This window comes from Cydia pomonella, chromosome 1 (assembly GCF_033807575.1).
Source record: "Cydia pomonella isolate Wapato2018A chromosome 1, ilCydPomo1, whole genome shotgun sequence".
NCBI lineage: Eukaryota > Metazoa > Arthropoda > Insecta > Lepidoptera > Tortricidae > Cydia > Cydia pomonella.
The window spans coordinates 35,619,397-35,638,716 of NC_084703.1; the positions used below are offsets into that span (position 1 = coordinate 35,619,397).

At 35.1% G+C, this 19,320-nt stretch overlaps 1 protein-coding gene and 1 long non-coding RNA gene across 2 annotated transcripts; one reads left to right on the forward strand and one right to left on the reverse strand.

Moving 5' to 3' along the window:
- Window positions 1-3,772: 3,772 nt before the first annotated feature.
- LOC133521275 (uncharacterized) lies at window positions 3,773-8,592 on the forward strand. Its single transcript, XR_009799883.1, has 2 exons — window positions 3,773-4,964; window positions 7,948-8,592. It is a non-coding gene; the product is annotated as an uncharacterized LOC133521275 (long non-coding RNA).
- A 6,786-nt stretch (window positions 8,593-15,378) lies between these two features.
- LOC133521266 (uncharacterized) lies at window positions 15,379-19,077 on the reverse strand. Its single transcript, XM_061856137.1, has 2 exons — window positions 17,354-19,077; window positions 15,379-17,281 (listed from the first exon to the last, which is right to left on the reverse strand). The coding sequence occupies exons 1-2, from the start codon at window positions 17,752-17,754 to the stop codon at window positions 16,813-16,815; spliced, it is 870 nt and encodes a 289-aa protein (XP_061712121.1). The 5' UTR covers window positions 17,755-19,077; the 3' UTR covers window positions 15,379-16,812.
- Window positions 19,078-19,320: the final 243 nt, after the last annotated feature.

Here is a 19,320-nt window from a genome sequence, read left to right on the forward strand (position 1 = left end):
TTGAAAAATATATGAAATTCAGTTATTTTAGTTTTGCTTTTTTTAGTTTTTTTATTCTCAGTTAATGCTTCGCGTAATAAAGTCTTTTCATAGTTTTTACATCATTTATTTTACTCCCTTAAAAATAAAACTCTATCTTATATGACTTCATCTTCTTTCACGCTTTTTTCATTCCTCTTCGGCTCAACTTAATTTAAAACACGCATATTGAAATAAAAACCAGCAGTATTTTATTCCACTAAACCAATAATGACGCCAACTTGCCTAAATTAATAAAATTAATGGTTGAAAATTATGATTGGAATGAGGAACGGACTCTGGAAATATTTAGGTTCCCTTGACATTTCTACAAGACTATTATGCAAAGTCCTTTACTCAATTAGAGGTAGGTACGGTAGGAAAGATTTGAAAATTAAGTTACACTTTATGAATAGCAATGGTTTACCTATCTCTTACAAATATATTCGCTATCTTATAAAAGAAAATCCCTTTTTAATGAAAGGTCTAAATACTTGGTATCACAACTACAGCAACTACAGTACAGTAGGTAAATACAGGGTGTTTGGTAACCGGATGCAAAGCCGAAAGTAGGAGATAGTCTAGGTCATGTAGAACATTTTTAGCCATACTTGTCTTAGACAAATGTTATTAGTTTTTTATTTATTTAAATTTTAAGATTTGTCGGAGAAAACTACAAAACTTCAGACTAAATCGATAATAGTACTTTTTTTACTGCAGGTAGATTTTTTTTTGTTTTATTTTGTATTGTGCAATGTCTATCTTACACCAGGAAAGTGATTTGAAACATCGTTGAAACGAGTTGACAGCGATTTAAAATGTTAGTTACATGAAAATGTAAATGATTTAAGTGATTTAAAAGTACGATAAAAAAAAACTAAAATAGCCACGAATTTTCAAACCATTTTAAAAACATACTTACACACACACAAGTAGAGTGAAACATTTTAGCTACCCAGTTGGTTTAGGTGGCTTATTTTCAAGGATACAGTAGCTACAGTCGTGTTTGATAGCTTAAATAAAAGGGTAAAAGCCAAGCATGTTTTTAAAATGGTTTGAAAATTCGTGGCTATTTTAGTTTTTTTTTTTATCGTACTTTGAAATCACTTAAATCATTTACATTTTCTTGTAACTAAAATTTTAAATCGCTGTCAACTTGTTTTCTTTAGACAAAGATGTTTGAAATCACTTTTCTAGTGTTTGATAGACATTGCACAATACGAAATAAAACAAAAAAAAATCTACCAGCAGTAAAAAAAGTACTAATTATCGATTTAGTCTGAAGTTTTGCAGTTTTCTCCGACAAATCTTAAAATTTAAATAAAAAAAAAACTAATAACATTTGTCTAAGACAAGTATGGCTAAAAATGTTCTACATGGCCTAGACTATCTCCTCCTTTCGGCTTTGCATCCGGTTTCCAAACACCCTGTATAATATACATGGCATAAATCTGGTATAAAAACGTTTTCTAAAATGTGCGTCTTATTAATTAGTGCCCTAAGCTAGGTTAGTCTCTAAGAACCTTTCAATCCTAATTAGAAGTGAAACAAGTATATTGGCATAACTTTATATTTTATCTAAATTAACGTTTTGGTCGCTCCCTGTACATTTTTTTCCAATATTAACCGTAAATGCCAATTGTCGTTTATTGGAGAGTTAGGGCAGGTCTCGTAAGACAGTCCTTGCGTAGCGTAGGATCTACCTCCTCGTACTGCCAATATGGCACATATTGGCAGTACGAGAACGTAAAGTGGAGTTCAATAGAAATTGCTAATAATGTAAACAAACAAACTTACCTTCATAATTACTTACATTCATATTTTTTAGTAAAATATAAAATTTAAATTATATTTCAGTGAAAACAACCTTCTTAAAAATGTTATGTTATATGTCAAATGCTTATTAGCTAAATCTGTCTTAATTAATTAATAGAATCAGGCGTTACTTTGCGGAAATCCATGCTAATTAAAGCAAGAAATATTACTTTGCTAATCCGCGAGAAAATAACGTGTTAGTCAATCAGTGCTAACCCGTTATACTTACTTGCGTATTTTTACATGCAATTAATGTTCCCACCCTCCCACCGCAAAAATAAATACGCAAATAAATATAACAACCCACCACCAAAAGTACAAAACTCAAAGAGTAGAGTAAGAGGAGTTTGAGTTTTGTACTTTTGGTGGTGGGTTGTTATATTAAATTTTCTGTCTTGATTGTATACATTATTTGCAATTTCTATATTGAACTTCAATTTAGTGATTATATGCTGTTTGCCCTCAAGTGTGCCAATGCAATTCTATATATTTTTCGGGGGACTTGAAATATGTCTAAGCATATGGGGCCATGTTCAGTGTAGGGTTCCGTAGTTACTATTCTGTCAGAATAGGATAAACGGGGGTTATTAGCAAAGAGAATTGATGGTAATAGACAGGTAAAGTCTAAGGAAAAAATGTGCCGCTTAGTTTGACATCCAAAATAGATGGCGCTATACTGCGCCATATGTTTTGCGGTCGCTGAATTGTCAAACGTCAACTTTCGACGATCACAGTTACCCCAAAATGTATGGAGCTCGTTTCGTTGTCAAATTCGAAGCACGGAATTGTCTTAGATTTTACACATCCTAATCAATGTACATTTGCTATAAGTACGTATCATGTACATTATAAGGATAAGGGAGTACCTTCGCAGCGCTTTGTACGTGTTTTTACTAAGAAGAGAAGACTTTTAGCAATAACTCAAATACGGCGGTGCCGATCATTTTCGCTATAGTTTTCGTTGAAAGTATTTATGAAGCTTTTGTATAAAGATTTTTTTATTTTGATCCACGGTTCAAAAGTTCAAAGGGGGGGGACACATTTTTTTTTCTTTCGTACAATTATTTCCAAAATTATTTAATCAAAAAATGGTTGTAGGAGACCCTTATTCTTTTTGAAAAACCTATGCAACTATACCAAATCACAGCTTTCTAGCACTAACGATCACTATAAGTATGGGTTCCTTTCCTAGTGGACTACGGAACTCCAAAAAGATGAAGGTATTTGGAAAAGGAAAAGGATTTTGTACCTCTCTATTTTTCGCCTTCCAATTCCAATCAAAATAACCATTTTAAAATTGTGACTCACCCCCACTTCATAATCTTATCTACCCTTGCATGTTAAATTCCCGATTCCATATATTACGGAATATTGTAACATAGTTGTTTTATTATTCTGCAGACGTGATACTGGCAAATGAGTCCGTGGCGACAGCCATATTTAAAAATAAAGGTACTCTGAAATCACTCTAGCAAGCAAAGAGTAAAGTAAGTATATAGGAAAAGAGAGCCCTCTTGAAGCATTTTAAGGAAACTAATTTCGAAGCGCTATCTCTGATTTGCATCCGAAACTAGCTATGTATGTGTGCGTGCACATCTATGTATGCATCCGTATGTGTAGGTACTTGCGTACTACATAATATTAGGTCTTCTTGGGCGGTTTACAAGTTTATTTTTTGTTTGATTTCTTGTAACTTTGATAGTTTTTTGTTTACAAGATATCAAACAAAATATTCACTTGTAAGCCGCCCAAGTAGACCTAATATAATGTAGAAAAGTTTTAAAAGGATGGAAACCACAAAAAAGACATACTTTATACCTAGTAAAGCAAGTATATGTTTATTGTTTTCAATTTGGTATACCTACAAGATAGTAATAGACTAGGTGTTGTAAGTACTTGAATTGTTCTTCTTTTTACAAAGTGTACAAAGCTGCATTAGCTTCGTCTTCTGTGACTTGTGTCTCAGTCTGACTTAGAACTCTTTCATGTGCGCACAACTGACTTGTCTAGTTCTCAACTGAGTTTCTTTTTTGACCTTAACATCCAACTGGATTTGAATTCAAGATATTCCAGAGGTAAAGTAAGGACAGGTAAAGTGCACATTAGGAGCATTCCTGGTAATTTCGTCTCGCTCTCTAGCTCCGTAAGCAATTCGCACCAGATATTCTTTAAAATTAACACATGAGATGTGTAATGATGTCGTGGTTCGTGTATTTCTTGTACTAATGAATTTCAGGCATAGGACGTATGTCTCGTCTACGCACGTACCTTCATAGATGCACTCTATGTCGTCTAACTTAGCGGTATCAAATTGCACAAATCCTGGCACAGTGTCAGCAGAAATGTTTGTCGTAAACAAAATTAAAATAATCATCGCTTGTTTTTATCGCTACATGAGCGCTAAGGAGGATGGTATTTTCTTCTTACCTTCGAAAATATCTGAACCTTCCGGCATTGCCTTGAATACTGTTAAAATTTTAAACCTCCAGGTTATGTAACACTAGAACTATTGGGATTCTAATTTCCCTATTTGAATTTGACTCGTGTTTAATGCTTGCTCCGTTTTAACTCTGCTCTGCTCTGTACTTTAAAATTAGTAGAGAAATAATAAGTTCATATCAATCATAGGTATCTCTATTTACATTTATTTGACAGTAAACAACAGTTGCTAGGTAACAACATTATGAATAATAATAGGTCTTGACATACGAGGTATATACAACCTTCTTAATGTTGTATTCATGCCTTTAAATTGTACCAATTTTATAGTGACGTCTGGTGATGTAGTTTGCACAATCGGTAGTCAACTTTACACAAAAGTAGGTTATCGGATGCCATTAATAGAAACCGCCGCCATCTTTACTAATGTTAACTACGTTTCTAAGTGTCGCCCCCCCGCTCTAGAGTCTATCTATGGATGATCTATGGAAAATACTGACAATGACACTCGCTTGAGTTAAGTCAAAATAAGTTTAAAATCCAGATCCATTTCGATCCAGGGTATGTAGTCCCTAGTTCCAGAAACACTAATCAAAATGTTAAAACAAGTACGAGTAAATGTGCCTACTACCATATTAACGCACAGAATTGGCTGCAATTCCTATGTACCTACAATGTGTTCCATATAACAAGTAAGTTTTATAAATGTTATTTCCTTAGTCTTTATGAATATCACCCATTTATTTTCGTCAATTTTTCTCATTCTATGCGCAAACTAGACATTAAACAATAATATTGCCTACCCATTAAAACAGGGTGCGCAGCAACCTCGGCCGAATTTCATCTTCCCATAAAAAAGGAGTTTCGTTCTCATTTTAACACTACTTGTTGGATTGTAATGAAACTTTGTACATACAATGACATGAAGTATATCTATGCCTGTAATTAGTTTATATAGCTTATAAAACGTAAGTAATTACTACTTTACAATATTATATATATATTTAGCTTATATACTACTTACAATTCATTTTTTTCATTATGTGAAATTATCTCATATAAATTCTTGGATAGAGTAATATGCTTTCAAAAGATTTAATTTTGCTATATTTCTTATTATTGTAAGCACAACGTTTCAGAGCAATCTACTTAGCTAGTCGTTTAACTACTTAGCTAGAACCGAGCTTACTGCGGACTCTTAAATGGTTATTCTTCCACAAGTACCTTGATAGGTTACCATATTAGTGAGTCAAAAATAGTGGTAATCCAAATTCTGTCTATATACTATAAGTCATTACTGAAGTCTGAAATAAGTAAGTAAATATTCTTTATTGTGCACCATAAAGTTAAAATAGACAGGAAATGAAAAAAACACTTAAAAGTTAGGTAATAACAGGCGGTCTTATCGCTAAGAAGCGATCTCTTCCAGACAACCTTTGGGTAGCAGGAAACTGTGAACTTACAATATTGAACGGGTAGTGCCGATATACATATAATTCAACAAAATGAAGACGCAAACAATATAATACATACCTACATACTAATAAAATAAATATATATATACATGCATTATACAATCATAAATAATAAGTTAAAAGTTGATGAAATTTGTAGTGGTAGAGGTTCTTGGACTACGTGGTATATACGATTAGTATTCTTTTTTAGTTACATAACAAAATTGTTACCGCATTGTTGTTATGAATGTTGATTGATCTATTAATTTATTGGTAAAATCGTTGTTTTATAGGTCAGGATTACATTAAATATATACATAATAAGATTAAAAACAACGAATGATATTTACAAATTAATACATTTAGAACCAAATCAAACGTGGAAACAATCTTATCTATATTAAATAGAGATCAATGTCTTAAAGCCAATAGGTCAGTCTAGTCTATGCCAATAGAGTTTAATTAAAAAAACCGGTCAAGTGCGCTTACTCACGCACCTAGGGTTTCGTACAAACTTTCAACTATCTCGTGTAACTATAAAGGCGAAAGATTTTTGACCAGAAAATTCCATACTAAGTATAATTGTGTACGGCGCGATCTATTGACAAATTGTCTAATTTGCGTGACGTAATGTACGTAATGTCGTATGTACGTTGTTTTTTCGGAAATATTTCTATACATATAATGTAAACCGATTTTTTTTTAAATGTAATATAATAATAATAACACACATTGCGTACGGACAGTAAAAGAGTACATTTTAGTTTAAAAAAATAATCTAAGCAACCACGAACCTCACCAACATTTTCATAAGGCAACCTATTAATTACGGTTAAATATAAAAAAGAAAAAAAATTGCTCACTACGGAGCGTTAACGATTGGCATGTTAGCTACGCGGGCTGGTCCTTTGTCCTCCCTGCTTCCTGAGGTGCATTTCCAAAAGAGTGACGACCTGTTCACAATTTTATTTCTGCACCATCGTCATCGTCAAAAAGGGAGCAACATTATATCTATTAGATTAAATAATTAATAAATATTACAATAAGTACCTATTTTGTGCCGCGTCGATGATCGGGTAGGTAAAAGGCCTAGTGTGGAAACATGTTTAATTTCTTTTGAAAGAGAAAACGGTTGTAACCTATCCTAATATAAACGGGCCTGTTTAGCGAAATAGATTGCTACTCACTATATGTGTTATGAATATGATATAATTCGATGTGACACGTATCGAAAGCTGGCGTGCGGATCGGTATTAACATTTTAATTGTGGCCACGCCAAAGCGTTTTGGGCCCGCTCACACACCGCTAGCGCTGACAGGCCTCCAGTCCAGCCCTCTGGAAAATCACCGCCGGACGCTGACAGTTAATCGCTTGTGTGACGGCCGTTTAATAGGTTATTATAATTTGGCATATACGGTAAATTGGATGAACGGTCAGCGACAGGTCATGAATACAACGGATGACGCGTATGCTGACCCCTGGTAAATTACCATCTCAGATATCAATGCCAATATTAAGTATAAATAGGTGCATATATGTATTGAACTTATATCCATCCTGACCTCAACTATATTTTTTATTCTCACGTCACACCTTCTTCAAAATGTGAACCCAGATCGTACGTATAGACCACACTATTTATAGGAGTTGCTAGCTTTGAGTTCTGAGAGCAAATTTACGAGGTACGAGTAACATATATCTATATATATAGTCTTTAGACTGTTATAGTTACTTTCGCATTTATATATTAGTAGGGATTAATTTATTTTTAAGCTGTTTAAAACGAATATAGGTTATAATTTAGCTACAAAATATTAAATTTAAATAACTGTTATTTAATAGTAGGTTCTTAGTGTCGTTCTCAATCAGTTGTATATATATTATTTATTTTATTAGCTATAATTAAACCAAGCAACACGATATCGTTCAACAAAATTAAATTGATGAATTCCAGTGTTGAATAAATTGTTGAATTTAAACGTAACCGTGTACAGTCAGTCATACATTTTTATATGCAGGAGTGCTAAGCTAATAGTTTTGCTGACTTTATATTGATTAGAGGTGGGGTTGAGGGGACTGGAATTGTTTTTTTTTATTTGCCTAATGGTTTTTTTTGTAATTGATGAATGTGTATGTATGACTCAATTTATACACTGCGAATATGTAATATATATATTGTGTCTTTATACAAATTATTATTGAACCTAAGTTATTTTTCAGATAGCAGCAGTCATGTTTATGCTTGGGTGAAATACTGACTGAAGATATGAAAAACCCAAATACTGAAGTGAATATAAGTTGGTCTCGCGAGTTCACTCTTCTGTTGTACACCATAGGCACGTTCCTCGTCGTGCTGGTCATATACATGGCCTCGAGGGGTTGGAAGGGCTGCACTGCCCCGGAAGAAGTGGATTTAGGGGCCCTCCACGTGTCTCAGCTTCATGACAACCGCACACGCCAAACGTACTGATTGCATTTAATAATTTTAGTTAAACGTAGGTATTATTTTGACTTTGTAATGTCATTAATGTCCCTAAATTTGATAGTCAGCGTTAGTAGGTAGATATACTATAGCAATGTTAATACAAGAGAACATGGAGATGTTAATACAAGAGAACATGGAAAAAGGCATAAAATTTTGTTTAACCATTTAACCTTTTTAAAAAATTAAAAAAAATTTGCAACCTCGTATGAATACGATATAGTCAGGTTTTTTTTATTAATTTTAAGTGGGAATAATTGTTTCCTTCTGTTGTAATTTCCAAGTTGTTGTAGGTCAATTAATGTCATAAAGTACTCATTTTCATAGTGCGACTGAAGCTTTGTAGGGAATTCTAAATATTTTATAAAACAAGTTATTTGAAATCTAAAAATCATTTATTTGACGTTTGAAATATCAGAATTATGATTATCAACAAAATCAAGCGTAACCAATTTTATTCATATATATTTTTATCCAAATGTAGGCAATATCAAAATATCCAAAACCTTGCCAAAGAATTAACATTTTACAAGAGATGAGACATAACTTTTATGAGCTCTCCTTTTTTCGTAGATTGGTACCGTGTATAGGTATTCTCCTATGCGAACTAAAATCTATATTAACTAACAACGCGTTCATTGAGAGAAATAAATGTCCGAGTTGTCTGACGGCAAATATCTTGCCACGGGACACAAACTTTCACGGTTATAATATTAGCACAAATGTATCTTATACCTTTAAACGAGCAATTCTTGTATATATATAAATATATATATTTCTGTGATCTCGGAAACGGCTCTAACGATTTCGCTGAAATTTGGTATATGGGGGTTTTTGGGGGTATAGAATCTATCTAGATTAGTCTTATGTTTGGGAAAACGCGTGTTTTCGAGTTTTCATGCGTTATTCTTTCGACGCAGAATATGGTCGCTAATTTCGTGTTGCCGACCTGTCCGTCTGGTCCAGCGGGTTAGGACGCGGACTGCTAAATGAGTGTTAAGCGGGCCACTCACATACCTGCCGCAGGGGCAATATTGGAATTGGACCCTTAATTGCCCCCTTAATTGTGATGTGTGTAGAGAAGCAGGGGCAATTTTTAGATTGGGCCTGCAGCAGGGCGGCAGGGGCGGCGGTGTATCTACCGCCCTGCTAGGTTGTTACATGTGTAGTACGATTGGGGCAATTCCAGTCAGTTCATTGGCGACTACCGAACCAAACGGAGGTCACTTGTCACAATGAATAAAGAACGTGAAATTTGGACACGGATGAATAGATGTATACAAAGACCGGCCCCACATGTGGGATAAAAAAAAAAAAACAAAAAATATTTTGACCGCGACACGCGAAACCAAACTTTCGAATTAATGTTCGAAATATATCGCGAACTCGCCAACGGTGTATACATTACAAATTAAAAAAAAAATTGAAAACATACGCACGTCTTACTCGCGTGAGTTGAAAAACGTCAGTATTTCCTTTGCAAATACCTATATTTAAGTGTAATAATATATTATTTTCCTTTTACAATAGTTGCTTTGATAACACAGGAGCCATTCTCGTCGACGTGCGTTCAGCGGGACTATCACTTACACACTGAGTGGCAGGCTAGTGTGTAGAAAATAGCCTTAAATTGCTCCAACCGCCGTGCGACCGGTATTGCCCCTGCGGCAGGTGTGTGAGTGGCCCGCTTTACGGGTTCGAATCTCGCCCGATGACTAACTTTTGTTTTTTTTTTATATGTTCAAGTTTATATATAATTTTTTGATTTTTATTGTTTTATACAAGTTTAATTTAGTAAAAAAATGTAGTTAAGATTATCACCTATACACCACCATATTACAATAAATAGTTATAACCGAGCAAAGCTCGGTCGCCCAGGTACTTGTATTTTAAAAGAGGTAACGCTTTTTAAAAAGATTTATTCTTTAGCTTCATTCCGTATATGTGATAAATAAAGCAGTCGGATCAGTACCCCTAGTGTAAATAAATTCGATTTTGAAACGTGACCTACGCGTTTGCTTTTAGTCTCATTTTGTATGTGATTTAGAAAGAGCGCGCCAAGCGGGACGTTTTGAAAACTCAAAATCCTATACTTACAAAATGAGACTTAACGCAAACGCGCTCGTCACGTTATGATGTCGATTAAATTTACACTAGAGGTACGGATGGTTGAAAGGCAGCCTCATCGGAAAAAACACAGAAACATCGAGGTTCATTCCGGTTCCACGACCGGTCTAGCCTAGTGGGTAGTGACCCTGCCTATGAAGCCGATGGTCCTGGGTTCAAATCCCGGTAAGGGCATTTATTTGTGTGATGAACACAGATATTTGTTCCTGAGTCATGGGTGTTTTCTATGTATATAAGTATGTATTTATCTATATACGTATGTATACCGTCACCTAGTACCCATAGTACAAGCTTTGTATTTGGGACTAGGTCGATCTGTGTAAGATTGTCCCCAAATGTTTACGTATTTATTAGAAAGACGTCGAGAAATATCTTAAATGCGTGTATGAGTGTATTGCAATAAAAATTGTACATAGTTTAGGACCTGTAATTAGTCTAAACTGAATGGACATATACATATGTGTAAGCATTGTGTGACACAAATGAATCAATTAACTTAAGACTAATCACAGCTTCTCAACTACGCTTAATTACGTACAATCTCTTTGCAATTCAACTATATAGGAAATAAAATACAATTAAATACATCATCAAAAAATATTTTATCTCACATATTCATTTAACACATATGATTTTTAATTTACCCAACACTAATATATCGATTAATCATAGCAAAATAAATTTTAAAGCTATAACAATACCTAAGATACTGTTGGCCCAATTCGAAGAATGAGATACGATAACGATAAGTTCGGGCTTAGATAAGTTCTCATTTAAGGTGACAGTCCATTTCCAACTGCAGCTGCACTACCGTTGCGACATTACTGGTGCGACATTACTGCAGCGGCCGACTGCTGCTGTTTGCGGCGTGCAGTCGCGGCAGCGTTCGTCAGTTGATTGTCAAAGTCAATGAATAATGTCACTGTGAGACGTATAAATAAAATTACTAATTTACTTATTTGTATTTTTTACGAGAAGAAGTAAGTGACGATAATGCTACATGGTAAACGAAAACGAAAAACAGTTTGCCTTTCTACAAAAGTCACATTCAGTCGAAGGCAGCTACGCAATATTATTAAAAAAAAAAAGCGGCCAAGTGCGAGTCGGACTCGCCCATGAAGGGTTCCTTTATGACGTATTAAAAAAAACTACTTAAACTACTAGATCTCGTTCAACATTTTACCACTTTGGACACACATTTTACCACTTTGGTAGTGTCTCTCGCGCAAACTATTCACTTTAGAAAAAAATTATATTAGGAACCTAAATATCATTTTTGAAGACCTAACCATAGATACCCCACACGTATGGGTTTGACGAAAAATTTTTTTTTTTTTTAATTTTATGACGTTTAAAAAAAACTACTCACTAGATCTCGTTCAAACCAATTTTCGTTAGAAGTTTGCATCGTAATGTATATCATATATTTTTTTTAGATTTTTCATTCTGTTATTTTAGAAGTTACAGGGGGGGGACACACTTTTTTTCACTTTGGGAGGTTCTCTCGCGCAAACTATTCAGTTTAGAAAAAAATGATATTAGAAACCTCAATATCATTTTTGAAGACCTATCCATAGATACCCCACACGTATGGGTTTGATGAAAAAAGATTTTTTGAGTTTCAGTTCTAAGTATGGGGAACCCCCAAAATTTATTGTTTTTTTTTTCTATTTTTGTGTGAAAATCTTAATGCGGTTCATAGAATACATCCACTTACTAAGTTTGAACAGTACAGCTCTTATAGTTTCGGAAAAAAGTGGCTGTGACAGAATCGGACAGACAGACGGACATGACGAATCTATAAGGGTTCCGTTTTTTGCCATTTGGCTACGGAACCCTAAAAACCAGATATTGTTGGTGATCGTTTGTTTGCCGATTAAATGAATAACAATTTAACTTCAAATTGAAGAAATACAACCAAATTACTCGAATTAAATGAATGCAGAGGAGAAATATTTCTTCACTTAAGGTATGTTAACATTTTGAAATTATCTTCCCCATCCTCTTGACTAAATGCGTGACCACCGCACACAGCAACCCGACGAGAGCGGGACTCATGTTGCTCGTGATGGATACGGTATGCGCACTTGATCCACTTGCATCACGTGATCCAGCCAAATCCAGCCGGTGGTGTCTGCACGTTTTTGGTGGACGGTTATCGCAGACTTCTACATCCAGGCGGTACTACGCCTGGATGTAGAAGTCTGCGATAAACGTCCGCTCAAAAAGCTAGGTAGGCTCTTTTATCCCGGGTTTACTTTATTTTTGCAAAGGGATTCGTGGGTTTTGGAGATGGCGATGCGACAAAATAAATTCTCCAATGCAGTCGTTCAGTGTTAGCAAAATATTACAGATTTATCTTTCTGAGTTTTCATATTAAACCAATCTTTCATTAGTTACCTAAAAGTAAAGAATAAACGAATAAATTGATTTGTAAGAGCTATAATTACGCAATTTACACTTAATATTGTCCAGTTTCCTATTTCAAACTAAAGCACAAATTTAAATCTTATAATCGCTCTTGTGTTGCAGGTGTCCATGGGCGACGGCACTCGTGGTCGTGGCAGATACATTTTATGACTAGACCATAATTATAAAACTTGATGGGCGAGACAAGAAATCCTTTATGAAGAAAGCTATTTACGTTAGCCAAGGGGCTGATAGAAAGAATATTTAATAAATTAATTGGAATAATAAATATTTTCCTCGTGATGGTGTGATAAAATAAATTCGTGTTGCGCTCTGTAGCAAAGTTTGTTTAACCCTCATGCCTTGAAGTCCCCGCAACTATCAATACAATTTTATTTTAAAACCGCTGTCGCTTCTCTTGTGGTTCAATTTTGTAATTTTTCTTACGTTTGAGTATCCATATGCTACCATGAGGTGTTAAACAACAACTTTGCCTTTTGTATTTCTAGGTAATACAACTGAATTATTGCTTCTTTTATCTCAGAAATGGCTTTGAAATGACAAAGTGTCACGATATTATACACCGTGGGCTGGTAAAACCTGATAGATTTAAAGTTGTATTCTTAATCGCATTTAGAGGCTAAAATATCATACAAATTTTCTGTAATCGGTCTTCTTTCAGAGATAATGGCAATTCTTGCGAAAATTTGTTTCTGCTATAACTTTGTGAAAAACGCCTTTTTCGCTGCGGCGCTGCCTCTATGTGACTTGGTTTAGTCATACCTTCTGACAAACATTACTCAACTAAAAAGAACACTCGCAATTTTGATCTATAGATGAATTAAGAAAACTTTACTTCTTCGTTGTAATGTTTTTTTTTTCCGCCAAGATGTAGAAAGAAATAACGTGCTGTGTGCAGAAAATGGCTTTTAAATCGGCTAAAAAAAAACAGAACATTCCGAATTTTACTAAACATTTTTTGATCCTCAGGAATGCGTGGTTAAGATCTGTCGGATTTTACCAACCCACGGTGTATATAATATGATATTACGACACTTTCACATTTTATCATGCCAAATTCACTGTGCCACGGTACTGTCAGCGAGAATTCAGTAATTAATCCTGTTAAATATAAGCATCACTGAAACTCCTAAGCACGCCTCCAACTCCAGAAGTGATACATGCACGTTGACCGACCCTTTAAAAACCTGTACACTTCTTTTTTCAAGAACCCCTACTGTAGACCTTCAGAAAAACCTCGGCAGGGAGCTCATACTAAAGCCGGAGCGCCCGCGGGAGGAAATTCCTCTTAAGCCGCACAGTGCGCGACCATTGTTGCCACTAAAAAATGTAATCTACTGTGGTTTCCTAGTATCCTAACACAAATATAGAGGATACAGAGTAAGCTATTTAAAGAGAAAGAGGAAAGAGAGAGGAAATTGCATACGACCACTCCGTTCAGTATTAGAATCGTCATAGAAATATTATGTTGTCACATTTTTATGCTATGTGTACATGATTGTACGATAATGGTTAGCATACCTACATCGATCTTATTCTAACACATAAGTGCGTCCTGTAATTTAGTAGTAGTAGTAGTAAAACTTTTTATTGTACAAAAATGAACACAAAACAGGAAAAAAACACTCATCATTAATACAAAGGCGAACTAGTTTTCCAGTTTTTTCACTTATATTAGTTTGTAAATAATTTATATATACATACATACATAGCTACTATCTACTTATTGCCTACCATGAAAATCTTAATTTGAAAATCGTATATTTGCCGCTCTATCGTTCTTGCCCTTTCGAGCTTATAGCTGTTCTCGGAAAACTACGAAAAAAGGAAAGAACTGTTTATTTAATGAATTTATCAGGAAACATAAAAAAAAAAACAATAAGAGCAACGCCAAGATAGAGAGGAATTACCGCGAAACACAGAAACTATCGGGGTTGTTTATCCGCGGGTGTAATAAACTCCTTATATTGGAGTGGTTATATCCTCTTTGCTTAGAGCTACTAATATCTGTGACCAAAGACATTTCTGTAAAGATTTGACGTGCGGTTCGCAGTTGCGGTCGTATGTACACCAAACACTAAAAATCACCATGCTACGTGCAGTCGGTCTTGTCATCATTTTACTATGGAATTTGACAATAACACTGACGTATTCAGGCCGCTGCAGTAATGTCGGAGCAGTAGTGCAGCTGCGGTCGGAAATACGTTAAAATTACCATATTACGTGCAGTCGGTACCGTCATTGATTTTACTATGGAAATTGACAATAACACCGACACGTTCAGGCCGCTGCAGTAATGTCGGAGCAGTAGTGCAGCTGCGGTCAGAAATGGACTGTCACCTTTAGATATCGTTTATATGTCGTATATTTGACAGAAGCAGCTCAATTCGGGCAACCAATGTCACTTTGTCGTTAGAATTATCGTAGATAGATCTTATTGGGTTGGGTTCACAGCGAAATCGAAATAAACGTAAATTTTGACATGTCGTTTAGCTATCGATCTTTTAAAAATCATTCCAAGATCTTAAACGTATCTCAATCATTCTTCGAATCGGGCCGTGTATGAGCGAAGTATATTTCAGGAAAAGATATCTGTCAGTGAAAAATCAGGATCGTTTTTGAGAACCATTGTAATATACTGAAAGCATTGCTAAGCAGGTATATATTTTCTAAATGGGGCACTTACGTTATTAAAAAAACACTATATATATAAGTAGATGCTTCGTATAGATATCTACCACATAAATCAAGCAGTTGTTAAAGCAGTAATGCGATGGGTTTCTAGCAGAAGGTGCCTTTTTAAGAGAGAAGAATAGCTTCGCGATGCTAACGAAATAACGGTACTTTTCCTATGAAATTCCATTTCGGTAGAAAACGGTTTCCATTAACTAAATCTGAACATATCACTTTGATTTTGATGTCGATCGCTTTAGTATAATACATATTTTCTAGGTATATAAGTTTCCCTTTTTGGAAAAAAATTGTTTTGCAAATTTTGAAAAAAAAAGTAATACATATAAACCTAGTTTTTCATTGTGTCAATAACATACTTAGTAAAAAATCTTGGAGAATGGAAAATATTTAGAAGTGAAAAAACATTTTCTCTTTTTGTATGGACGAGTAAGAGCGAACGACACAAAAAGAGGGATGTTATATGTTTGACGCCAATGTTTCTCAAACGAATGGACCGATTTCAATGTGGTTTTTTTCGTGAAAGCGAATTTCCTTGCAATAGTTTGATAAAAATCGAACCAGCAGTTCCAGCTCTTTTGCAAAACAATTTAAGGAAAGGCATTATTTCATATTTAGAAAAAAAAAACGTATTATTAGCGTAGGGAGTTATTATAATAGTTATTATACTTACTAAGAAAGTCTTACTCATTATTCTAATCAGTCGCACATAGCTAAGCCAGTCAATCAGTCTATTAACCATAGCAACTTCTTATAAACCGCATCAATACAGGGTGAAATTGTTATGTTTGACCATACGCTTAGGGGTATGTATATATGGATCATACTGAACAACTTTTACTTTGGGGCCAACCCCGAAATCGCGATATAAATCAGCTGTTCCATGAAAACATTGACATAAAAGTACGCGACGGCAGATTTTTTTTTCATGATTTCGGGTTTTGCCGCATAGTAAAAGTTATTCAGTGTGCCTACAATACCCACAATAAAGAGCAACACCCGCATCCGACACCTCGGAAAAGAAGAGCCCAAGCGATATCATACCGTACAAATTCTGCCATATTTTGCGGGGGGAAATGTCAGACACGTCTTGCACACGTCTTTCACTTTTTGCGTACGGACGAGTGGAACCATTTCACCTGTATAGTGGTAGACCTAAACAATTTATGAATTTTGACTCGTTGACAATGTGTTTACAGGGGTCGAAGGTTTTTTATCAACTTTATCCAGAGGTAAAAATTTAGGTAATTTTATATTCTTATATGCATTAAGTAGGTATGTACATGTACATACATATTCGAGATAATAACTGTTTGAGTCTGAACGTCAAGTGTTTTTCTTGTTTTGTACATCTTTTAAAAATCTACTTTGAAGAATGGTGCAATTTTTTCCCTTACGGAGTTTAAATCAGCGAAGTAAGCCGCCGTGCTCCCCGCGCGATGCACCCCGGTGGACGCCAGCCCGAACAGGCGCCCCCGCTGTGTGAGCAAGTCCCCGGCGTGTACTTGACAACGACCGAAATTTGTAACGCAAATTATCATATTTTTATCCAGTTTTTGGCTCAACGTTCCTGGTATAGAACAGTTACCTCTTCCGAACACAGCCACTGGCTGCTTAGTGATAAGTGCTCGGCCACTGTGCGTCAATGGCCGCCCGATAATATGGGCGGGCGTCTTCCACTCTAATTCTGATCCTATATGGATAGTACTTCGACATTCGGCGAAATCACCTTTGGTCTTTAGTATAATTAATTTTTGGGATAACATCCCCTCGTGATCGACCTCTATAATTTCATCAACAGCATGACCTTTCTTGCAGCGTGGACTGAAATTTAATAAAATTTTATCAGTATGACATTTTGATATATGTAATACTCGTATTCGTAATTAATCTTACTCTTTGGAATGTCCTATGACCAAAATAACGGGTCCGTCTCTAGCACAGATTTCGTCCGCCAGCACAGCATTATCACTCAACACAGCCCCGACGCACAGCAGTTCTTTCGACGATAACGAATACACCTTGGCGACAAAGTTATAATATCCTATATCGTTAAAATTAATTAAGGGGCAAGTGTTTTCAACTTTGAATGTAGGAAAAGATCCAGATGCATAGTGCATCATGAAATTATGACAGACGCAAGTAGCTATCACAGCAAAAATTGCCACTAATAATGAAATTATTCCAATCTTGCTTTTTTTCGATCGATCGTCCCATGGTGTATCAATAAAATTATTTGTAAACTGATAGTCTCCATCTTCTCCTTCATATGCTTGGTTGTCGTCAACTGGTGCCATGTTATCTAGTGACAACGACCGGAGACCAACTAGAAATAATTTAAACAGAAAAGGTATTATTTATGGAAACAACTAAATTTCGTCAATGTGAATCCGGCTACTGAGCGCTCCGTAAATAGGTATTTCAGTCCACGAAATACTTATTAAGCGATATAATTATCTTGGACTAGCTAAAGAGTTAAAATTATCTAGTATGTACGTGAAACATATTATAATAACAATATATTATAATTAAAAACAAAAAAAACATACAACCGAATTGAAAACCTCCTCCTTTTTGAAATCTTGGTCGTTTAAAAATACAACAGCAGGTATTTTATACACATAAGCCTACGAGTGGTTTACACAAAATTATTACATGGCCTATAATACCTAATACTTACATTACTTACCAATAATACCAATGTACAGTCGAAGTCAAATTTAAATTTACATTTTCGTCTTATTACTAAGGAGTAAGGTGCAAAGTATAAACATTTATTTGACGTCGACTGTACCTGCTTATTATTGTATATCAAGTCAAGCAAAAGTACCAAATTCTAGTCGGTTCTGCATGTTATAAATTGTACTTGATGACGTAAGGGATTGCCATATTATTATCCCGCAGCTTGGGTGTCTCATAAGAGGCAATTGGGCTCTATAGAGTTCGCTGAGAAAGATTCCATTTGGCTGCAATCATCCAGTGATTTCATGCCTGATGCAAAATAGCAACGCATTTCAACGCCCTTTGTCTTCGTCGTGCGGAAAGTGCCGGTTTCCGCCAATCTGACAATTCATTCATAGTCATACTGCGCTGATAAAGCAATTTGTAGCATCCACATCCCAAAAATAATTTTATGGAAATATCTGTATAAATAAGTGACAGGCAGGGTTCAGGTGAATTGAATAAGAAGCTTGTCAACAGTAATACGTTCCTTAAACATTCTTAGAAAAGGTAAAAGCACAAGGCGGTAGAAATGCGCGCTACCTGTTTATAACTCTATGTATAATATATACAGGTACGAGTACGTTAAGGAGTTGAGGAATCGCTCTTCGGAATTTTGCCGAAATTGCTGTTATGTTATCGACAGCACCCTGATAGGACTTTATACAAAGTTTTCTTTAGCTAAGAGAGGAATATATGTAACATATTGGTGATTAAACTTTGAACGGCTTTAACTTCCTACGTTAGAACTACTAGTAGAACGTATTCGTAACTACTTACCTACGGCTACGTTAGGGTTCCATCGAGGTTCCATCAATGGACCACTATAAAAGTAGGGTACATTTCCGTGTCAATTAGACATATTTTTATTATTACGTTTATTTATTCAGACAACAAGATCCACATATTTGTTAGAATTATTAAAGCTAAAACCTAAAATCTATGTTAATATTCGTAACTAACTAATGGCAACGTATTTTTAATTAAATGTTGCATTATTGAGCAATTATATATAATAATAATATTAAATGTCTACTATATATCATATGGGATATTGATTTTTGCTAACAATTTCATTGCATATGGACATTAGTATACATTGCAAATTTAATATATCCAGTTCATCGCCCGTTTTCAGGTTT